Source organism: Giraffa tippelskirchi, chromosome 4 (genome assembly GCF_054371585.1).
Source record: "Giraffa tippelskirchi isolate mGirTip1 chromosome 4, T2T-mGirTip1v1.2.pri, whole genome shotgun sequence".
Classification (NCBI taxonomy): Eukaryota; Metazoa; Chordata; class Mammalia; order Artiodactyla; family Giraffidae; genus Giraffa; species Giraffa tippelskirchi.
Window position 1 is genome coordinate 56,725,196 of NC_137278.1, and position 24,508 is coordinate 56,749,703.

A 24,508-nucleotide genomic window follows, 5' to 3' on the forward strand; every position below is an offset into this window, starting at 1 on the left:
TGGCTCAGTGGTAAAGAATCTGCCCACCAATGCAGGAGATGCAGCGGGTTTGATCCCTGGGTCTGGAAGACTCCCTGGAGGAGAAAATGGCAACACACTTTAGTATTCTTGCCTGGAGAATCCCATGGACAGAGGAGCCTGGCTACAGCCCATGGGATCTCAGAGAGTCGGACATGACTGAGTGGCTGAGCATGCATGAATCTCTTCCTTCCTCCTCTCTCATGTCAAAACGAGAGTTGTCTGGCCCAACCACCTTCCCACACTGACTTCTTTGGTCTCTTCACAGAGCTGCATCCAACACCTGGACCTCGGCTCCATGGGAGATGGAAACATCCAGCTGCAGATTTCTCACCAGCTCTACAACAAAAGCTTCAGGCAGGTGGTGTCGGTCATCGTGGCCATGGAAAAGCTGAGGAACAGTGCCTACACACATGTCTTCCATGATGACGACCTGAGGAGCATCCTTTCATTCATCTTTGAAGAAGGTACCTAATGAGAGCTGAGGGCAGACATTTCCTTCTCAGAGGCCATAACCCAACAGTCAACTAACCCTCCCTGAGACTGAAATGCTTTAAAAGTAGAGGGCCCAGAAATGAGAGGAAAACAGAGACACCTAGAAACCCAGTTAATCATCTCTTCAGTTGAAACTAATCTTTTTTTTTTGTTTTGTCTTCCATCAGACTGATTTGCTCACTTAAAAGATTTTTTTAAGGAATTCTTCCTTAAAGAAATAATGATGTAACTGGCTAATCATGCTATGCATCCTAAAATTATGGAAGCTTTTCCAGAATTTACAGACCTGCATAAAATGGTACCCAAAATGTTACATTTCAGTACACTACTGTATAAAATCCAACTTGGTGATGGTTTTAGTCTCTTTTTTAGTTGTTGAAACTATTCTTAAAATAAGACCTTGATAACTACTCATATTTGCGAAGCAGTCAATCATTCTGGATGCTTTCATTTACATTATATCCTGTGAATCTCAGAATGTCCTTGTTGGGCCACATCTGTTGCCACCACCATTTTACATAAGTGACTCCATGGCTCATCCACAGCAAGTAATAGAGCTGAAATTTGAACCTACATCTTAGGGTGCCAGGCCCAGTGTTCTCACCCACCCCAACTTCCTCTCCACTGATTTTGTAATCGCGTGTAAGCTAGGCATGCTCAGATGTCCTCCAAGGAAACAAATTCTGCCTCCTATCGTCACCTGGGCATCTCCCTAAACAATGTCTGTGCTCCACATTTCAGAGCCTGTCATCTTCGAAACATCCTCCGACGAGCTTCTGTGTGACGCAGCCGTGCAGTCAGTAAACTGCAAACTCCAGGACAGAGAGCAAAAATCCCTGGTGCTGGCTAGCCCATGTGTGCTGAAGGCTCTCCACCTTCTCTCACAGGAAATGAGCCGAGAAGGTACTGGGGACTTTGTCTCTTTTCTTGGCCTCTTCATTCCTTGTTAATTCTCTACATTTTCAACAGAGCAGGATGTTAAGGGAAATGATCCATGGCAGTGAAATAACATATAATAATGGACATGCTGGGGCTTCCCAGGTGGCTCAATGGTAAAGAATCTGCTTGTCAATGCAAGAGACATAGGTTCGATCCCTGGATCAGGAAGATCCCTTGGAGAAGGAAATGGAAACCCACTCCAGTATTCTTGCCTAGGAAATTCCATGACCTAGAGGGCTATAGTCAAGGGGGTTGCAAAGAGTTGGATATGATTTAGCAACTAAATAACAACAACAATGAAGGAAACATTGAATGCAAACATTTTGTTTGGATTCTAGTGATGAAACCACACTGAGTCCTTTAGTACGTTCATTTTTCAGCAACAGAGGTGACTCTGAGAAATTAGACTGCTCCATCGAGCCCAGTACCACTGCCCAGACAAGTCATTTAATGGCAGTGCTTCTGTTAGAAAGAGGTCATTTGATGGACATGACCTAACTGCCTGTGGGTTCTTTCTTCCGGTTGTTGGGGTTGAAACTAGAGTGGTGAGGAGATAATTTGTCCTTCCTCATTCCCAACCCTGCCCCCTCACCCCTAACATCCTTCCCATCCAAAACCAGATGGTTTCTTAGAGGGAAACCTAACTGACAAGCAGGAACTTATATCTCTCTACTGTCAACCGACAACTTTTTTATTTTTCTTTATTTTTGGCTGTATGAGGCTTTGTTGCTGTGAGGGCTTTTTTGTGGTGAGCTGGGGCTACTCTCTAGCTGTGGTGCATGGGATTCTCATTGCAGTGGCTTCTCTTGTTGTGGAGCATGGGCTCTAGGGTGAGAGGGCTTCAGTAGGTGGCTCATGGGCTCTAGAGTACAGTGTCAGTACCTGTGACGCATGGGCTTAGTTGCTCTGTGGCATGTGGGATCTTCCCGGACCAGGGATTGAACCCGTGTCTCCTGGATTGGCAGGCAGATCCCTTACCATTGAGCCACCAGGGAAGCCCATGTCACTGGCAATTGTTTCAAGTCCAAGGGTTGCCCATGGGTTGCAGGAATCTGTCTGGCACTTTGCCACTGTGGCTGAACCCTGTATGCAGGGGTGCAACCAAGGGGGCAGCTGAAAGGAACAGCCAGACCGTTCTCTTCAAAGAGTGCTGACCTTGAAGAGAGGCATCCCTGAGGGAAAGCATCCTGGTTTCAACCAAGCCAAGACAGCCCTGTTTCTTTAGAATAGCGTTGTGAGCATGACCTTGGGGCCTCTAAGTGAGACAGTTGTAACTAAGGAAGACTAAAAATGCATGTCTTTTCTTTGGAACCACTTTTCCCAGCTAAACTTCTCCTTTCTCAGGTTCTTCCCACTTTCCTCTTTACAATCCGGAAACAGATCCATGCCCGGTATCTTTCAGGAGCCCAGCTTTATCTCTTTTCTCAATTTTCATGTTGATCATACTGTTCTGTTCTTGTGGATGGGCACATTACCAGTCAGGGACATGAGAGATTTCTCCTATTTCTAAAAATTAGACCCCCTGATTTTTCATTGCCACTATGATGAGTCTCTGAGAAGCCCCCAGACCTTTTGAGGGAAAAACCTGTTTCAAGAAACTGAAGCTGCTATGATCTGTGGGATTACCCTATCTGTTAGGCTGTAGGAACCTCAGTGTGGGTTGCCATAGGAACCTCAGAGTAGGTTCCCACAGGGGATGCTACACTGTATGAGTCTTGGGCTTGGGGTCCAGGGGTTGGGCTGACCCTGCAGTGCCATGTCCCTGACCACAAGACCCCCCTCTTCTCCCCAGTGGTGTTCTGCATGAGCTTCGTGCAAGGAGAGGAAAAAGACAACAAGATTCCTGTGGCCTTGGGTATCAAAGACAAGAATCTATACCTGTCGTGTGTGAAGAAAGGTGATACGCCCACCCTGCAGCTGGAGGTGAGTGAGTACCAGAGGCTGAAGGCCCTTCTCAGGCTGTTCTGGGGCATCCCTAGCCATCACTTACTTCAAAGACAACTAACTTTCCCCCTTCCCCAGAACCTCTGGGAGTAGATCTACATGATAATTTTGCATAAATGGAAATCAATTTAATGTAAGTGTTAAATGCATGTAGCTTTCACTCCATTACAAAAAAATAAATTATTCTGCAGATTTTCTTCTGTCTTGCCACTCAAAAAATTATACATTGTTAGAGTTCCTCCATTTGATGGGCTTCCCTGGTGGCTCAGAGATAAAGAATCTGCCTGCCAACGCAAGAGATGCCAATTAGACCTCTGGGTTGGGAAGAACCCCTGGAGTAGGAAATGGCAACTCACTCCAGTATTCTTGCCTGGAAATGCTATGGACAGAGGAGCCTGGTGGGTTATAGTCCATGGGATCGCACAAGAGTTGGACACTTCTGAGTGACTAAACAACAACCACCATTTGATAGATGACACTTTGGGGACTTAATCGGTTCAAGGGACCACTGCACTCCCCAAATCACACCTCCTCCTCCCACCAGTTTTCCCAGCAGAAATTTCATGTCCAACTTGAAGTCATTCTAGCCAGAGCCATGAGGAAAAACACAAGATAAGTCCCTGGAGACTAGCTACACCTAGAAGCTTTTACCTAATTTTCACTTTCAAAAACATTTCCACCTATATTATACACCCTAGCATTTGATGTTAAGTTTCAGAGAAGGCTAAGTGTGACTTTTGTCACCACACAGAAGGCCAGGGTCACAAAGAAAACTCAGGAGTCTGGCTCCCAGACCTGAGCCCTGCTAATCCATTTTTAAACAACCCAGAGAACAACTTTGTCCAGACCAGGGTAGAATGTCTTTGCCCTTTCCTTCTTAAAGATGTTTGTTTCTGTTTTGCTGCAGGAAGTAGACCCCAAAGTCTACCCCAAGAGGAATATGGAAAAGCGATTTGTCTTCTACAAGACAGAAATCAAGAATACAGTTGAATTTGAGTCTGTCCTGTGCCCTAACTGGTATATCAGCACTTCTCAAATCGAAGAAAAACCCGTCTTCCTGGGACGTCTTAGAGGCGGCCAGGATATAACTGACTTCACAATGGAAACCCTCTCTCCCTAAAGAAAGCCATACCCAGGGAGTCCACGTGGGCTGAATAACCCCGAGGACAGGCAGAAGGGAAGGGAAGAACACAGCTGCAGCCTGAACTTCACTGTTGTCTGATCCATGACCAACTACCTTCCCCATATTAGTGCTTAGAGATCTTGCTACCAGCCAGGAGGAACAAGCCCCTCCTCCCAGTGCCCATCCTCAGACCCCATCCACTGAGCCACCCCCTCTCACTTCTTCGACTCACTCAAAGCCCACCTGGCAAAAACCATGGCACACTAGTTTCAAAGAAATCCTCTGTCCTTTGCACCCAGCTTCTGATGAGCAACGGTTCAACTATTTATTTATTTATTTATTGATGGGTTAGTCTATTTAATTTAGTTTCAGGGGGCCAAGAAGCAGCCGCATCTGTGAAAAATCTTAGCCTTCAATAACTATGGAACCAATTTCCTTTGGGCTAGTGTGCCATCCTTCTGTCAAGCCCTTTCACCAAGCCTGAAAGCATACAAGCTCAGATTATTTAAATAGAATTATTTATGAATAGGGAAGAATGATCAGATGTTCAATGATTCTGAAATAAATTTCACTGAAAACAAATGTTTTTTCCACATGGTCATTGACTTGTCTCAGATCTGATGTAGAAGAGTAAAGATGAATGGAGTCATGGGCATTCTCCTTGGGGAATTAGAAACCCACTCCTCATCACTGAATGCAAAGCACTTAGGAATATCACTGGCCAGCAAAGACCAGCTTGAACACCCTTCCCTTTCACTTCTGTTATTCAACAAAAGTATATATGGTACACAAGTTTCCTCTGAAAAACAGGATCAGCTAAAGTATTATAGGGAGTAAGGGCTGGTGGTAACAACTGCCAAGTGTTTCTCTATTTATTTATTCAACAAACACATCTTAAGCCAGTGTTATGTCCTAGGGGCTGCGAATACAGAAACCAGAAAGGTAAGGTGTTACTAGTTAGATAGACAAGGTGGATTTTTAAAAATAAGACAGCGTAACAAGTAGACACATGACAAAGTATGAAAGGAGCAGCTAAGAGGGGTGACAAGACTTGCTCTGGAGACCGAGGGTCAAGTTGTGTGATGTTTGGATCAGGCCTAGAATGATGAGCAAGAGTTCCCCACACAAAGAAAAGGAGAGAGTAGCCTAGATAGATGGACCAGTATGAACACAGGCATGAAGGATGAAAGAATGAATGGGGCCAAGAGGAAACTTTCAGGATTGCAGAAGCCACCAGTGAAAACACAAAAACAACCCAGGGGAAAAAAAGAAATTTTAATCTCAGACAAAGAGATAATTTGTTTAATATATAGAGTTCCCACAAAACAGTAGAAAAAAGCAATCATGAAAATCCACCAAAACAATAGGCAGAAATTTAATAAAACAGTATATTAATAGGTTGTCCTCTGAAAAGGAAATACCATTTGATCTTGGACAGAGTAAAAGATGTTCCATATTACTCAGAATAAAGTTGAATTAACAGCACTTTGAGTTTACACTCTTCTATCAGATTAGCAAATACCAAAAGTTTAACATCACACCCCATTGGGAAGACTAGGGAAATCCTCACTCCTGAACATTACAGTGCATGTACGAGGAGAATAAACGCGTTCAACTCCTACAGAGGAAAATTTGATAGTAACTATGAACATTACAAATACACATCCCCCTATGGCCCAGCAACTTCACTTTTGGTGGTTTATCCTACAAATGGACATACAGCCATGTGCAATAATGATCAAAATGATTCATTGTGCATCACTTGTAACAGCAAAAGATGAGAAACAACTCAAGTTTCTATCAAAGAAGACTGGCTAAATGAATTGTGAGACATTCATAGAATGAATTATGGGAATCCTCTCCAAGATATTGTGAAAACTAAAAAAGAACAAGAGGCAGTGTTTATAGTGTGCTAGCTTTTATGTGGGCTTCCCTAAGAGCTCAGTCATTAAAGAGTCTGCCTGCAATGCAGGAGGCCTGAGTTCGATTCCTGGGTCGGGAAGATCCCCTGGAAAAGGAAATGGCAACCCACTCCATTATTCTTGCCTGGAAAATCCCATGGACAGAGGAGCCTGGCAGGCTACAGTCTATGGGGTCGCAAGAGTCAGACACGACTGAGCAACTAAGAACACAGCTTTTATGTAACAAAAGGCAGAAAAAAATATATAAGGCAATCCTCTAATGTATAGCACAGAGAACTCTGCTCAATGTTATGTGACAGCCTGTATGAAAGGGGAGTTTAGGGGAGAATAGATACATGTATATATATGGCTGAGTCCCTTTTCTGTCCACCTGAAACTATCACAACATTGTTAATCAGCTATACCCCAATACAAAATAAAAAGTTTAAAAAAAAAAATAAGGCAGTCCCTTCCAATGTCTTTTATCTGATTTTGAGAACTGTGGAAGATACATAACAAATTTAAAAAGTAGTCATGAAGGGCTGGGGAATAAGATACAAGGGGATAAGGGTGGGAGCAGGACATTTCTCTCAATACTTTTTATATTGTTTGATTTTTGCATCATGTGAATACATTAGCTACTCAAAATAGTACTAAGTTTTTAAAGCCTTCTATCAAGACAAAAAAGGGGGGAGTGGCATATGACTTAGTTGGGGAAAAACAATGTGCTGGTCCTCAGTGGCTCGCTCCCAACACCCTCTCCTCCTTCTTCACAGTTCTCCAAGCCAGGGCACAAGGTGTGGATGGAAATAGACCCTGCAACCCAGCAAAGCCTCTCTCCCAGCTCAGTCTGCTTCCTAACTGCAGTACAAAGGATGGGACGGCTGTTAGGAGCAGGCATCCAAGTGGTACTCATCCACAACGTGGAATAGGACTCCTGGGAGGCAGGCTGCTGCTTTGGGGGAGAAAGCAGAGGTGCCCCCTGAGAGCCCCAACAGTGGTGTTGTTCCCTTTCCTTGGTTCAACTCCACCCACTACTCCCAGGCCCCAAAGAGAGGACATGCCAGCAAGAAAACTGACAAACTGTGAAGGCGTCTCACTCATCTTAATGTAGGTGCTCAGTTGCTTCAGTTGTGTCTGACTCTTTGCAACCCCATGGACTATAGCCCACCAGGCTCCTCTGTCCATGGGATTCTCCAGGCAAGAATACTGGAGTGTATTGCCATAGCTTCTTCCAGGGATCGAACCCGAGTCTCCTGTGTCTCCTGCATCGCAGGCAGATTTTTTAGTGCTTGAGTCATTAGGGAAGCCCTGCAAATCATCTACGTGAGAGTAAATTGGTACAGCCATTTTGGAGAGAAAATTGATAGTGTCTAATTTATTTTTTTTAATATTTATTTTCACATTTGTCTGTGCCGGTCTTAGTTACAGCATGCAGGATCTTCGAACTTCATTGTGGCACACAGGATCTTTAGTTGTGGCACATAGACTCTAGTTCCCTGACCAGGGATCAAATCCGGATCTCCTACATTGGGAGTGTGGAGTCTCAGCCACTGGACCACCAGGGAAGTCCTGACAGTGCCTAATTTACTTTTAACCTGACTTACTGTTCCACTACTGGGTGTCTTCCCTAAAGAAACAAGTTTAAGGACTTTTACTTTAGAATTGTTTAGGAAAAAGTAAACTGGAAACAAGCTAAACATCCTTTGTTAGAAAAAATCTTATAAATAAAACACAGCAAATTAAAAAGAAAAAGAGAGCACTGAAAGGAGAGGTCCAGGTGAATCACTGTGTGCAAAAGTCAAACTGCAGAACTATAAGCGCAGAATGAGATCATTCACATAAAAGAAAAAATAAACACTGCCCATCCAAAATGTATAATCTGGACTTCCCTGGTGGCCCAGTGGCTAAGACTCTGTGCTCCCCATGCAGGGGACCCGGGTGTGATCCCTGGTCAGGGAACTAGATTCTACATGCCATAACTTAAGATCCTGCATGTGGAAACTAAAAAAAAAAGATCCTGCATGCCACAATGAAGATTAGAGATCCAAAATCCCAGGTGCCACAGCTAAGAGCCAGCACAGCCAAACAAATAAATAAATAAATTTTATTGGAAAAAAAAGTAAAATGCATAACCATGCGATTCTAAGAGTATGGAAGGCAGAGAGCCCTGAAGAGTACAGAACCGACTGAAAATAGTGGGATGGGGCTGGGAGGGGGTCGTCAAGAGGAACTTCAACTTTATTCATAATGTTTGAATTTTTTACAAGAGAAATATATTCATGAATTATACATATATATATATACATATATACTTACAGTTTAGTATTTTTCATTAAGATATTGTATTTTAATTGTGTTTCAATTCCTGGACCTGAGACAAAGACTAAAATAGAGCCTCCAAGGGCTGTTCTATTCCTGGTTTGTGGCCAAGTTATTTCCCAAAACCAGCTCTCCTCCTCTGCACTGAGGAGCCTTATCCTGGAAAAGAAAAATGGCCTATTTTTTTGTGTGTATCATTCCATGGCTTCTTTTTTTGTTTGCTGCTCTTAATTAATTTTTTTGGAGTATAGTTGCATTACAATGTTGTGACAGTTTCTACTGTACAGCAATAGCCCCTTCCTTTTGGACTTTCTTCCCATTCAGGTCACCCAGATCATTGAGTAGAGCTCCCTGTGCTATACAGTATGTTCTCATTAGTTACTTATCTTTTTTTTTTTTCCACGAACACCTTTTATTTATTTTTTTAATATAAATTTATTTATTTTAATTGGAGGCTAATTATTTTACAATATTGTAGTGGTTTTGCCATACATTGACAGGAATCTGCCACGGGCATACATGTGTTCCCCATCCTGAACCTCCCTCTCACCTCCCTCCCCATCCCATCCCTCTGGGTCATCCCAGTGCACCAGCCCTGAACACCCTGCCTCATGCATTGAACCTGGACTGGTGATTCATTTCACATATGATAATATACATGTTTCAGTGCCATTCTCCCAAATCATCCCACCCTCGCCCTCTCCCACAGAGTCCAAAAGACTGTTCTATACATCTGTGTCTCTTTTGCTGTCTCACATATAGGGTTATCATTACCATCTTTCTAAATTCCATATATATGCTTTAGTATATGGTATTGGTGTTTTTCTTTCTGGCTTACTTTACTCTGTATAATAGGCTCCAGTTTCATCCACTTCATTAGAACTGATACAAATGTATTCTTTTTAATGGCTGAGTAATATTCCATTGTGTATATGTACCACAGCTTTCTTATCCATTCATCTGCTGATGGACATCTTATACATAGTAACAATAGGGTATAAATGTGAATCCCAATCTCCCAATCCCCCTTGATGTCCATACCTTTGTTCTCTACATATGTGTCCCTGTTTCTGCTTTGCAAATAAGATCATCTATACCATTTTTCTAGATTCTACACGTATGTGTAAAAAATAGAGGCACCCCAGTATTCATAGCTGCATTATTTACAATAGCAAGGACAGGGAAGCAACCCAAGTGTCCATCAACAGATGAATAGATAAAGAAGACATAGTACATGTATACAATGGAATATTACTCAGCCATAAAAGGAACAAAATTGGAGACCTGGACGGACCCAGATAGAAAGTGTCATACAGGGTGAAGTAAGTCATAAAGAAAATAACAAATAAAAATAGTCTGCTGGAAAGGAAAGGGAAAGGGTCAGAGGGTTTGAGTGAGGAGAGCTGACACCCTCCCATCCACCATGAACTCACCGGAAATACAACCGGAAATAGAAAGTCTCTCCAATGGACTGGGAATTCAATTTGTCTGCCCCTCCAGCAGGATGCACTCTCCACCACCACAGCTCCAACTATCTTTCAAGGAGATCCTATCCAGGTACTTGAAGAGTAGGGGGCCAATGCTTGGGGATTTTGATTTGATGTACTGGATTCTGTGTCAAGCAAACATGGGGTTAGGGCATGGCTCATCCTGTAAGCTTGGCCTGCAGTAAGCAGGTAGGGGAAGGTAAATGATATAGTGGTAGATGGGAGCATGTCCGGTCTGAAAGACAGGTTGGGGGTGGGTGACTGCCCCAGCATCCTGGTCAGAGGGACAAGGGTAAGACTGTGTGCCTTCGGGCAGACCTCCTCCCCGCCCACTCCCCACTCCCTGGTACAACCTTGCTGAAGTACTCAGAACCATCCGGTTGAACTGGACGCCGGGCTGAGGATGACCCAGAGAACTGGTGAGATGCCCGCCCAGGGGTGTGGGACCACAGTCAGAGCCTCCTCCCAATTCCTATCACATCCCACCCACATCCTGGCTCCTAAATGGGCAGTGTGGAAGCAAGCCAAGTGACGTCCATGGGAAGTCCAGAAGTACTGCTTTTCTTATTTGTAGAAGCATGACTGTTTGCTTACACAAGCAATCGTGAAAATTCACGTCCCTCTCTGAGAGCAGGTCATAAACCATGAAATGCAGGACATGGACAACGAAAAGTAAGACTGGGAGGTACAAGGAAGGTGCCAGGGGCCTGGGACTCGGGACATCACTGCCTCAGAGAACAATTTCCCTTCTGGCAACTGGGACAGCTAGAGACAGAGGGGTCCTGGTGGTCTGAGGCAGGAAGGACCCACTGGAAACCAAGGTGTGAGTTATGATTGTTATTTGAGTCTGTTAAACTCAAACTCCAAGTCTTGAGTTTCCCCACAGGCTGCTTGAAAGGGCCAATGCTTCTCTTTCTCTCCAGCCACTCACCTCCAGCCCCTGTGCCCCCATCCCACCAGCCCTCGGAGAAAAAATGTATGGAACACTTCATCTGCCAGGGATCATACGGAAGTAACACAGGAAGTGAAGGTCACTCCAGCATCCTTCCCACCACTCATGGGGCTGTTGCCCTGGTGCTGTGTTGCCTGGACTGGTTGAATGATGCCAAGAGTGACAGCAGCTCATGTCAGGGTGTCAGGTGATGGCAGCGACAACACTTAATCAAGTTCTGCTGCACAGTGATGAGGAGAAGGCTGAAGTGGGGGCCTGGGGCCACTCTGACCTCTGGCTTCTTTTCTTCCTCTGTAATGAAGGGGGCGGAGGGGAGGTTGGGTCATTGGCTCTAGTATCTACACCAGTGATAGGAAAATAGCAAAGCTTTCTTAGGATAGAGAATAAAGGGTGGGTGCAATGAGAGGTGCCACTTTATGGGAGGTGGCTTGAGCAGAGATGTAAGAGGATGCAATCTTGCAAAGATTTGGGGGGACAGCATGCCAAGGGGAGAGAACCAAGGGGAGCTGTAAATCAGTTTGGCATGAATAAGGTGTAGAGGAGGAAAAAACTTTCCTCTACCATTCTAGGGTCTTTTGAGCTGGTCTAGTAATGAAATTGACAAAAGACATCAAAAAGAGAAAGAAAAAAATCAAATTTAATTTCACACATCCAGGAACCTCAAAGGTATATACTTCAAAGAAGTGACCAAAGCAGGCAACTTTTATACCTGTCAGACAAAGAAAATTTGAGAAAATTTGACAAAACAGAGGAGGTTTTGCTTGGAGCAGCAAACTACTGAAGTAACAAAGCTTATTTTTTTATACAACTTTCTTGGCCTTGAATTCCTTATCTCATATTCCCTATGTCTCCCATCCTTCTGGTGTAGGTAGCGTATCTTTCCATGAGAGATGTATTTCTGGCATTCATGGGGACAGAGGAGGGTCAGAGCCTTCTTCTTACACTGTTTCCAAAGTAACTTCATTTCAAAAGAATCAGTACACTTAAGTGACATACTTGGAGGTGGCCTGCTTTGAACCCCATCAAAGTAAGAAGGTCATGTGACTGAAGCAGAGAGGACAAAGGAGAGAGAGCTGGAGGACATCCCTGGTGGCTCAGTAGTAAAGAATCTGCCTACCAATGCAGGAGACACTGATTCTATCCCTGGTCCAGGAAGATCCGACATGCCTCAGAGCCATCAAGTCCCTACTGCACTACTGAGCCCATGCTCCAGAGCCCGGGAACTGCAGCTGCTGAGCCCACATGCCACAGCTACTGAAGCCCATGCGCCCTGGAGCCCATGCTCCACAAGAAGCCCGCACGCCACAACTAGAGAGTAGCCCCGGATCACCACAACTAGAGAAAAGCCCTCGAGGCAATGAAGACCCAGCACCATCAAAAATACATACATAAATAAAATTATAAAAATAATAAAAGAGAGAGCGAGCTGGAGAGGAGGACAGGAAGGCAGGCCAGGGCCAGGTCTCTGTGTAAGGAGTTTGGACTTAGCATGTTACACAAAGCATCCTACACCCGGAAGGGATGACCTCATAGAGGCTTTATCACTCTTGCTGTCATGTGAAGAATGGACCCTGAGGACAGAAGGAGAGGATGTTAAGAGTGGAAGCAGAAAGACAAGTTGGAGGGCTGTGGCAATGAACTACAGAGGAGATGATGTTACCTTGGACTAGGGTAAAAGCAGAGAAGGTAGGAAGGGATGTGTTCTGGCGTAGTGACTACAGAACTGGAGGATGGAGTAAATGTGGGAGGTGAGGGAAAGAGCGTAATCAAGGGGAACTCACAGATCTGAAAGCTGGTTAACTGGGAAAATGGGGGTATCTAATGGAAATGAGGAAGACTTGGGAAGGAACAAGTGGTATGTCAAGGGGAGGGGTGGTCCAGAAGTCTTGTTTTGTCCAAGTTTCATTTGAGGAGTGAAAACTTCATTTCATATTGGACTTCTATGAGAATATAAAATGGGAATACCCCTTGAGATTCAGATTTAGAAATAACTGGCATGTAAAGGTATGGAATGCCGGGGGTCTCATGAGAATACCTACCAGGAGTGTGTAGCTATAAAAGAGAGAGTGGCCAAAGACTGAGCCAGAGGCACTATGTAGAGAGGTAGAAAGGGAGAAATGGAGCCTTCAAAGAGAGATGTTAACTACAATCCAGACAGGAGGCAAGATTCTATCTATCTACATTGGGTGAGGGAAAGATGAAAGCGGTTAGGATAAAAACTGCATAAGGATGCCGTTTGAAAGATGTACATGGGGCTTAGATATGAAATCAACTCACAGCTCAAAAGCTTGGTTTGAAGACTTCCCATTGAGGAGGAGGAAAGACTGAGGGAAGAGAAAAATCAGGAAAAGGAAGAGGAAGACAGGAGAAAAATGGTTAAAGGAGGGGTCCACCAAATCCAAGGATGCTGAGAGGCTGAGTACGTGAGGACCTGGCCACTGGTGAGAGGTGAGACAGAGGTGGTGTGTGGCCATAATAAAAATGAGTGTAAGACTTCTCTGGTGGCTCAGTGGTCAAGACCCCTGCCAAGGCAGGGGACTCAGGTTCGATCCCTCCTCTGGAAAGATACCACACGCCAAGGAGCAGCTAAGCCCATGTACCACAACTACTGAGCCTGTGCTCTAGAGCTCAGGTACCACAGCTGCTGAAGCCTGTGTGTCCTAGAGTCTGTGCTCTGCAACAAGAGAAGCCACAGCAATGAGAACCTGCACACCACAATGAAGAGTAGCCCCCACTCACCACAACTAGAGAAAACCCAGTGCAACCATAAATAAATAAGTAAATAAATTTTTCTTTATTTTAGAAAAAAGCAAGGACAAGGCTGAGGACATGGCAACCCACTCCAGTATTCTTGCCTGGAAAATTCCATAGACAGAGGAGCCTGGCAGGCTACAGTCCATGGGGTCGCAAAGAGTTGGCCACAACTAAGTGACTGAGCACATCCAATAGAAGGCGAGCATGTGAAGCCAATGAGTAGGCAAGGCTCCTCTCAGTAGTTTTGCTGTGAAATAAAAGTGGGAGTGAGAAGGCCAGACAAATGCCGAGGTAGCTGGAAGGGGCTGTGGGGTCAAAAGAGGAGTTTTATGTTTAAGGTAAGAGCTGTTATAACACACAAGGAGGTTTATAGTCAGTAGCGGGGAGAGAGAAAGGGGAATCACAGGAGCCAAAACCTTCAGTAGCTCACAAGGGAGGTGATGCTTGGCACAGGTGTGCAGGGGTGTACATGGGTACAGCGGCAGGTAGGTCAGTCATTCCTAGGATAGAAACACAAAGCAGCTCTTTCCTGACTTCTGAATGAGACAGCTCAGAGTGCTCAGTGATGCCAGCTGTCAAGGTCCTTGTGGTCATTAGTCCTGCACAGTCTAGGTTCTCCTCTCTTGGCTCCCTAAGCAGGACTATTTCACTGCCTCACTCTTACTCTCAGATCCAGCAGACTGAGCTGCCCCGACTGTCTACGTATGTTCTCGTGGAGTCTCCTCTGCCAAGCCTCAAACACTATTGTGCTTTACCGTTAACCCCTCTGGGCTTCCCTGATGGCTCAGATGGTAAAGAATCTGACCACAGTGAAGGAGGCCCAGGTTCGATCCCTGGGTCAGGAAGATCCCCTGGAGGAGGAAATGGCTACCTACTCCAGTACTCTTGCCTGAAAAATCCCATGGACAGAGGAGCCTGGTGGACTATGTTGCATGGGATCGCAAAGAGTCAGACACGACTGAGCGACTAACACTTTGACACTTTCACCCCCTTTAAGGTCGTACCAGCTTCTAGAAGGCCCTGAAAGTCATCTCCCCTTTATTCATTATTACATGATGACTGTCAACAGTGACTATCACAGGCAATAAATGCATGAGAATGCTGAAATGTTATGTGTATGTGTATTAAAGTACCCATTAATCAATACAATGAGTACAGAATCCCAGTCATCAAGGAGCACTGGGGGGAAAATTCAGGTAGTAAAGAAAGTTGCAACTGATAAAGCAATGAGAGATATTAACTACAATCCAGACAAGAGGCAAGATTCTATCTATACACAAAAGGTGGGGAAAAGATGAAAAGTGGTTAAGATAAAAATTGCGTAACGGTGCCCTTCGAAAGACATCCATGGGGCTTAGTTGTGAAATCAATTCACAGCTAAAAAGTCTGATCCGAAGGCTTGCCACTGACTCAGCAGCCTGACTCCAACACTAAGGATTGACTGAGTGTTACCTTGTGGTTTGCGTCAAGAGTTATCCAAGAAGAGGTCACTAACTGGCTCAGATTTTTCAAGCCAATGGTCCAAATCAAATTCCTAAATCTTTCACCCAGGAACCTCAGGTCAGAATCTTTGACCTACACACCATCTAAGACAGTTAATCTATGATCTGTGCCCCTCTGTTAAGTGGCTTAACAACACTGGGGAAGTACTTAAAGGAAAAAAATAGTGTAGAACTGATGATATAAATAAAATCCATTATTTTGTCACCTTGGTACTAAGTTTAGAAATAAGTTTTAAGATTCTTCTGGTAAACTGTCTTTGTTATTTAATGTGCCTGAAACCATTAAAAAACTGAAACATTAAAGAATTTGAAATATTAACTTTGCCATTCCAATTTGAAATGTGTAATTGATATTAGGCTTCTGATTTTAGTTTGAAGGGTAGAAAATTTGATTATGTTTGTAAAAAGTGTTTAAAATTTTAGAGCCTGATTTACTACTCTTTTTTTTCTTTTTTCTTTTTCTTTTTTTGGAGTTATAGAAATTGCTTAGGTGTTTAGAAATACTTTACTCACTAGATTTCTAAGTCTGCCCCTGGCAGGTTTTTGAAGTGTTTGAAAGAATCACTTACTAAATTTGTAGGTATATTAAATTTATAGCTTAAAATATTTAAGGAAAACACAATTTACTATGCTAAAATAAAAGCTAAATATTTAGTGAGATTTAATATTTTAAGCAGTGAAATAACTGTCTATTAATTTTAAAAATGAGAGTGATTTTCTCATTGCTCTATCAAAAACTAGCCTTATAAGTAGAATAGCAAGGTTTGTAATTTGAACTTATTAAGAAAAATCTTGGTTTTTAAATTTATAATGGTTATAGTTCACAACAAATTTAGGCTCAAATAAATGCTTTTTCTAAGCACACAAATAACTCTTTTTTTTTTTTTTTAATTATTTATTTGGCTGCACTGGGTCTTAGTTGTGGCATGTGGGATCTAATTCCCTGACTAGGGATCCAACCCAGGTCCCCTGCATTCAGAGTCTTAGCCACTGGATCACCAGGGAAGTCCCCACACAAGCAACTCTCAAACCTTAAAAAAAGAGTTAACTGACATCACAGGAAGTCACCCCACAAAAAGAAGCCGGTCCCCAAGTGGTCTTCAGGATGCTGTGCTTCTTCTTTCTCCCAACTTGTTAACAGTCCTTGAATGATTCATTCTCACTGGCCCCTTTGAATCTCAAACAATGGACAACTCTGCTGCCTAGTCTCAGGGCTGAGTCCCAGTAGGGAAAACATCCACCCACCAACCCCCCCCCCCCACAGGCACATTTTGGCAACAAAAAGCAATTTTCAAGTGATTCAGATTCTTGGCTTATTTCCACAAACCCCATGAAAAGTGTCCATAGCCCAAGCATCACTTCTTCTTTTTTTTTCCCTTAAGATTGTTTTTGATGGGGACCATTCTTAAAGTCTTTATTGAATTTATTACAATATTGCTTCTGTTTTATGTTTTTGTATGTTAAACTGCAGATCTTGTGGGATCTTAGCTCATCCACCAGGGATCAAACCCACACCCCCTGCATTGGAAGGCCAAGTCTCAACCACTGGACTGCCAAGAAGTCACTGAGTACCATTTCTTAGAATGTCCCTATCTTTTCCATCCAGTTCCTTCACAGCTGCCTCCACCCTTTCTCTTCCAAGCCCTCTGTTAAAATCTCTACCGCATATCCTAGACCCCTTCTCTTTACCGACTGACATCACTAAAGTCTAAACAACTGGACTTACTAAGAAAGAACTGCCCACTTAAGGCAGGCTTAAGAGGGAAAACATTATGTTGAGAAAATTTATCCAATGGAGAAAAGACAAAAAGCTATTTGCACCTTTTCAGCATCTAACTAGCATGCCTAAAAGGCACGAGATGTTCTAAATATTTTTATTTCCTGGAAGAGTACAGATAGTAAATCTTTTATCCCTGAGGGTCATAAAGTCTCCATCACAACTGCTCAACACCATTACTTTGGCATAAAACCTGTGACAAATGGACAGGCTGTGTCCCAATACATTTTTATTATAAAAACAAACAAAAGGCCAGATTAAACTCATGGGTCAGTTTACTGAACACCTTCGCTAGAGGAAAGTGCTTCACTTGTGTCTGACTCTCTGTGACTCTATAGATTGTAGCCCACCAGGCTCCTCCATTCATGGAATTTTCCAGGCAAGAATACTGGAGTGGATTGCCATTCCCTTCACCACAGGATCTTCCCTACCCAGGGATTAAACCTGGGTCTCCTGCTTCTCCTGCCTTGTAAGTGGATTCTTAACCACTAAGCCACCAGGAAAACCTCTAGAGGAAAAGTGCTTTTGTTTAACTTACTGTTTACTATTGATCAGGGCCCAGATGGTGTTGAGTTAGATCTTGATCTGCAGAAGATGGATGAGTGGTGAGTCATTTTTTTCCCATAGGATAGCAAATTAATCCTTCCCAGAGAAAACAGTGAACTCAACTGTTATATTATTACCCTAGTTTGTATTTAGCTTTGCTATATACATATTGATATTTGTATACATAATTTACATGTATATACATGTAGTATAATACATATTATATACATTCATTACATATATACACACATAATATATGTGATATATAGTATGGTGTGTACGTTTTAGGTAATGCATATTTTACATGTATAATATCTGCTCTAAAAAGGTGAAAGATTAGACAAATGTGATGTTTTGTTACATCAGCAAGATTACATCTATGCTCTGCTCAACCTGGCAGATTGGTTTTGTGTCCTCAGAGGAGGGAGAATTTAGGGCCAGAGAGCTGCTTGTTGAGAGGTTTTGTGTTTCATGCTGCTTAGGAGAAGCCAAAGGCCAGCACAAGTATTGAAGGCCCCTCCCAACTCAACTTACAGACTGTAGAGCAACTTTGGGAAACCCTCCCTACACCGGAGCTCAAGGAAGCCATGTGCAAATGAGAGGAAGCAAAAACGTGTGCGGACCTGTTCTCCAGCTCCTGGGTTGCCCCATGACTTTGGGAAATTCCTGAAACAGTGGAAGAGACTAAGTGAGAAGGGAGAGGTCACATGTCAGCAAGTCCAAGCAGAAGCCCACATAACATAGATTCTCTGGCTGGTGAATTCTAAGGACATTTGGATCACACCATAGTTCTTTTTAATTTTTCCTTTTTTGGTTTAAAACTCAACATTCAAAAAACAAAGATCATAGCATCCAGTCCCATCACTTCAAAGCAAACAGATGGGGAAACAATGGAAACAGTGACAGACTTTATTTTCTTGGGCTCCAAAATCACTGCAGATGGTAATTGCAGCAATGAAATTAAAAGACACTTGCTCCTCAGAAGAAAAGCTATGACAAACCTAGACAGCATATGAAAAAGCAGAGACATTACTTTACCAACAAAGATCCATACAGTCAAAGATATGGTTTTTTCCAGTAGTCGTATATGGATGTGAGAGTTGGACTATAAAGAAGGCAGAGCACCAAAGAAGTGATGCTTTTGAACTGTGGTGTTGGAGAAGACTCTTGAGAGTCCCTTGGACTGCAAGGAGAGCCAACCAGCCTTAGAAGGACTGATGCTGAAGCTGAAGTTCCAATACTTTGGCCACCTGATGCAAAGAGCCGACTCATTGCAAAAGACACTGATGTTGGGAAAGATTGAAGGCAGGAGAAGAAGGGGGCGACAGAGAATGAGGTGGTTGGATGGCATCACTGACTCAATGGACATGAGTTTGAGCAAGCTCCAGGAGATGGTGAAGGTCAGGGAAGCCTGGCGTGCTGCAGTCCATGGGGTCGCAAAGAGTCAGAAATGACTGAGCAACTAACCAACAATAACTTTTTGGCCACACTGAGCCACACGTGGGATCTTAGTTACCCAACCACAGAGGAAACCCAGGCCCCCTACACTGGAATTGTGGAGTCTTAACCATTGGACCACTAGGGAAGTTCCCAGTAGTTCTATTTTTAAAGGATGTGGATTTTTGTCCAGTGCTTTTTCTGCATCTATTGAGATGATTGTACGATTTGTGTCTTTTATCTATTACTATGGTGTTTCACATTCACTGATTAATATGGAAACATCCTGGCATGGCAGAAGTAAATCCCACCTGCTCATAGTGTATGATCCTTTTAATGTGTTGTTGAATTTGGTTTGCTAAATTTTCTTGAGAATTTTTGCATCTATATTTTTCAGGAATATTGGCCTGTAGTTTTCTTAGTAGCCTGTTGTGATCTCAGGGTAGTGCTGGCCTCATAAAATGAGTTTGAAAGTGTTCCCTCCTCTTCTAAATATTTTTTGGAAGGATTTTGGGAAGAATTGGCATTAATTCTTCTCTAAACACTTGGTAGAATTCACTAGCCATCTGGTCCTAGAATTTTCTTTGCTGAAAAGGTTTTGATTACCAATTCAATGTCCTTATTCATTATTGATCTGTTCAGATTTCCTATATCTTCATAATTCAGACTGGTAGATTATACCTTGCTAGGAATTTATCCATTTCTCTAGGTTGTCCAGTTTGTTGGCTTGTAATAGTTCATAGTCGTTTCTTATGCTCCTTTGTATTTCTGTGATTTGAAATCACAGTTGAAAACTCTCTTTAGTTATAATTTTGTTTATTGAATCCTCTTTTTTTTTTCTTTAGTACATCTAGCTAAAGGATTGTCAATTGTGTTTATTTTTTAAAAAAATCAACTCAGTTTTGTCACTCTCATCTATTGTTGTCCTAATTTCTATGTCACTTATTACTACTGTGAAATTTGTTATCTCTTTTGTTCTGCTAAATTTAGGTTTAGTTCATTCTTTTCCTAGTTTAGGGAGATGTAAAGTTAGGTTACTTATTTGCAATATTTCCTTTCTTTTAATGTAGCATTTATCACTATATACCTCCCTCTTAGCGCACTGCTTTTGCTTCATTCTGTAAGTTTTAGTATCCTGTGTTTCTTTTTTTGTTTGTTTCAAGATTTTTTTATTTTCCTTTCTATTTTATCCTTGAATCATTTGTTGTTCCTCAGTGTATCACTTAATTTCCACAGATTTGTGAATTTTCCTTTTTCCTCCGTTATTGATTTCTAGTTTTGCAGCACTGTGGTCATAAAAGTTACTAGGTATGATATCAATCTTCTAAAATCTGCTAAGATATGATCCCCTGGAGTAGGAAATGGCAACCCACTCCAGTATTCTTGCCTGGAAAATTCCATGAACAGAGGAGACTGGTGGGCTAGAGTCCATGGGGTCGCAAAAGTTGGACACAACTGAGCACACACAATGTGTAAGATACATTTTGTAACCTAACATATGATCTATGCTGACAGTGTTCCATATGCGCTTGAAGAAAAACATCTATTCTGCTGCTGTTGGATAGAATGTTCTATATATGTCTGTTAGGTTCTTTTACTCTAAAGCACAATTCATGTTCAATATGTCTTTACTGGTTTTCTGTGTAGATGAGCTATCCATTGTTGAAAGTCCCCTACTATTATTGTACTGTTGTCTATTATTCCCTTCATGTATGTTAGTATTTACCTATAGGTTTAGGTGCTCCAATGTCGAATACATACATATTTACAACTATTATATCCTCTTGATGAATTAACACCTTTATTATTAAACAATTACCTTGTGTCTTGTTACAGCTCTTCACTTAAAGTCTATTTTATGTGACATAAGTGTAGTTTGTTGCCAGGTGGGGTGAAAATGAAGTGAGTCCTGCACGTAGTGCCCCAAAAGGGAAGCTGGTGGCTAATCCTGCTTCCTCCTTTCCAGAAACGGGGACTCTCTTTAGCTGGGGAATTCCCTCTTGGTGCTGAGCAATGCTGGCTCGAGGGATGGGATGATGTAGGCAAAATGGAACTATTCTTCCTTCCCATTTTGTGTGGTTATTCTCAGATTTTCTCTTCCTCTCTTTTTCTCTTCCACCTTCTTGCTGATATTTTGTAAGTGGATTCCAGAGCTCTCTTGAAGCTTTTTTCGTTCATAGGTAGCTGTCTAATTGTTGATCCTTGTTGGGGGATAGAGAACGGGATCTCTTATCACGATCTTGTGACATCACCTCAGTGATCCTGTTTTAGATGAGGAAATTGAGGCCCAGGAGGATAAAGAACATAAAGAAATTCACATATTCTTTCAATAATGTTTAGTGACCACCAACCATGTGCCAGACCCTGTTCTAAGTACTAGGAGGCAACAGGAGGGAACATTTTAATGTGAAGAGAGAACAGTAACCATGTAAAAAAGTTATTTAGGCCTTCCCTGGTGGTTCAGTGGATAAGAATCTGCCCACCAATGCAGGGGACACGGGTTCGATCCCGGGTCCAGGAAGATTCTGCATGCCTTGGGGCAACAAAGCCTGTGCACCGCAACTACAGAACTAGAACTTGCACAACTACCTTCACACTAGAACCCACCAGCTGCAACTGCTGAGCCCACGTGCTGCAACTACTGAAGCCCCAGTGCCTGGAGCTTGAGCTTTGCAACAAGGGAAGCCACCACAATGAGAAGCCCGTGCAACACAAAGACTCGCTGCAACTAGAGAAAGCCCACACAAAGCAGTGAAGACCCAATGCAGCCAAAAATAAAATAAATAAATAAATTTTAAAATTAATTACTTCAGTCAGAGGCAAATGCTGTGTCAGCAATAAAACATAGTGACACGGTAGAGTTAAGGAGGTTCATCAAGGAAGCTCATCAAGGATGACCTCTCCCAGGAAATGACTCTGAAGTAAGCTCTAAATGATAAGAACAAGCCAACCATGGAAAGGAAGAACAATCCAGACAGAGAGAACTATAAGTTTATATAAGCATAAAGACCCTAAGGCAGCAACCTGATGGATGAGGTCAAGTAAAAGCTAGAAGGCCAGTGTGGCTGGAGCATCATGAGAAAAAGGAGACCCTCTGAGAGAAAACAAAAATTCTTGGGTTTTGTCATTTACCAGTTTCCAAGGTGTCAATATTTCCATCATGGCCAACTTCAAGCTACCAACATGGTGTCACTAAATGCAAAGTTGGAAGGCCATGCACAGAGTCGTCTCAGAAGCAGCTGTAAGTGGCTTCAGCACATCACTAAGAGTGGTATGAAATGAAACTGAGCAACAGATAAGGACCACCATCTTCAGGTTTTATAAATCATTCTGAGGAATTAGGAGCTAGTTTAAGATTATTGGGAAACCACTGTAAGATGTTAAGTAAAATGTAACATTACCAAATAAACATTTTTTTAAGCATTTTTGTAACCATTGTGTGAAAAATGGACTGGCCAGGAGCAGAAGTGGAAGCTGAGCGACCAATTAGGAAGTTACTGCACCGTCCAAGGAATATGGTGGCTCAGAATATGTTGCATCCAAAGTTCTCTAGGGGAAAACAAAGAAAGAAAAAAATGATTCTGGATACAATTCAGCAGTAGAAGTAATGGTCATCCTAGTGGATTGGATATGGGAATGAGGAAAATTAATGAATTAGATAGCTTCTTTTTAAAAAAAAAAATAGTTTCAGGAGATTGGGACTGACATATATTCACTACTATACATAAAATAGATAACTAATAAGGACCTAATTATAGCACAGGGAAGCTCTACTCAATATTTTGTAATGACCTGTAAACAGAATCTTAAAAAAGAATGAATACAGATGTATGTATAACTGATTCACTTTACTGAACAGCAGAAACTAATGCAACATTGTAAATAAACTATATTCCAATAAAAAGTTTTTTGAAAAGAGAACTTCTTAACTAGGTAAATCTTGGTGCTATTTGCTGAAGAAGACCAAGAGAGGAACAGGCTTAAAGCAGGTGATGACTCAAAGATTCTCATTCGGGCATGTTTAGTTCGAGACATCAATTAGATACTCAAGTGATGATGGCAAAGAGTTGGATAGATGTACAAGTCTGAAGCTCAGAGAAAATAAACACAGGCTGGAGATATAAACTTAGGAGTGGATAAACAGAGGGTAAATGAAGCATGGGACTAAATTAGACCTCCCGAGAAGAAGACAGACACAAAGCTAAGCCTGGGACATGCCAATATTAAGAGGTAGGAGAGGAAGAGCCAGCAAAGGTGATTGAAAAGCGCAACCAGGGGCAGAGGAAAAGTAAGAGGGAAACCAGGAAAATTGTCACAGAAGCCAAAGCAAGGAAGCACTTCAAAAACAAGGGAGTGGCCACCTGTGTCCAGTGCTGCTGATAGGTTGGGGCAGATGAGGACAGAGAACCAGCTACAAGATGATGGTCAATGATTGGCTTTGGCATCAGGGTAGTGGTGGCCACAGAAACCACGCTGGAGTAGAATGAAGAAAGGGAAGAATTACAACCTTCCAGGAAGGAACACAGAGAAGTGAGGTGGTGGCTGAAGAGGAATGTGGGGTCAAAGAGGACTTATTCTCAAGGTCAGAACCTAGGCAGAGACCCGGGAAAGAGGGAGGAATGGATGATGTAGCTGAGAAAAGGGTCCTGAACAGACCATGGGCTGGGGCATGAGGGGAGATGTAGAAGCCAGAGTTCAAGATGACCATTGTCCCTAGGGACACTTCTTCCACCATAATAGAAGCAGAGACAGAGGAACTCGGTGTTTCAGGTGGACGATAAGAGAGTTCCTGTCCTACTGTCTTTGTGTTTCAATAAAGTACAAAATGACTATTATCAGTTGGGCATGGGGGTGGGCGAAGGTGAAAGCATTTCTACCTCTATTCAGCCATCTCCCCTTTACCCTACTATTAGTTTGGTGCAAAAGTAATTGCGGTTTTGCATTGTTGAAATCTGCTGGTTTTTCCAGTGGTCATGTATGGATGTGAGAGTTGGACGGTGAAGAAAGCTGAGCGCCGCAGAATTGATGCTTTTGAACTGTGGTGTTGGAGAAGACTCTTGAGAGTCCCTTGGACTGCAAGCAGATCCAACCAGTCCATCCTAAAGGAGATCAATCCTGGGTGTTCATTGGAAGGACTGATGTTGAAGCTGAAACTGCAATACTTTGGCCACCTCATGCGAAGATTTGACTCATTGGAAAAGACCCTGATGCTGGGAAGGATTGGGGCAGGAGGAGAAGGGGATGACAGAGGATGTGATGGTTGGATGGCATCACCAACTCGATGGACATGGGTTTAGGTAGACTCCGGGAG

General features: G+C 42.8%; 2 protein-coding genes across 16 annotated transcripts in view; both read left to right on the plus strand.

Moving 5' to 3' along the window:
- Window positions 1-5,101, plus strand: part of IL1B (interleukin 1 beta) — a 36,707-nt gene extending 31,606 nt beyond the window's left edge. For 11 of the 13 annotated variants that reach the window (XM_081593530.1, XM_081593536.1, XM_081593529.1 and 8 more), the window contains 4 exons: window positions 287-485; window positions 1,255-1,416; window positions 3,245-3,375; window positions 4,304-5,101. In XM_081593530.1, the coding sequence (XP_081449656.1) occupies window positions 287-485; window positions 1,255-1,416; window positions 3,245-3,375; window positions 4,304-4,516 (705 nt within the window). In that variant the 3' untranslated portion in view covers window positions 4,517-5,101. Of the gene's footprint in view, window positions 1-286; window positions 486-1,254; window positions 1,417-3,244; window positions 3,380-4,303 lie in introns of all 13 variants that reach the window. The other 2 variants (XM_081593538.1, XM_081593526.1) reach the window with 1 other exon arrangement.
- A 7,635-nt stretch (window positions 5,102-12,736) lies between these two features.
- IL1A (interleukin 1 alpha) overlaps window positions 12,737-24,508 on the plus strand; it is a 49,025-nt gene continuing 37,253 nt past the window's right edge. The window contains exons 1-3 of one of the 3 annotated variants that reach the window (XM_081588300.1): window positions 12,737-12,867; window positions 13,461-13,629; window positions 17,770-17,819. In XM_081588300.1, coding sequence (XP_081444426.1) covers window positions 17,809-17,819 — 11 coding nt within the window. In that variant the 5' untranslated portion in view covers window positions 12,737-12,867; window positions 13,461-13,629; window positions 17,770-17,808. The remainder of the gene's footprint in view (window positions 12,868-13,460; window positions 13,630-17,769; window positions 17,820-24,508) is intronic. The other 2 variants (XM_081588302.1, XM_081588301.1) reach the window with 2 other exon arrangements.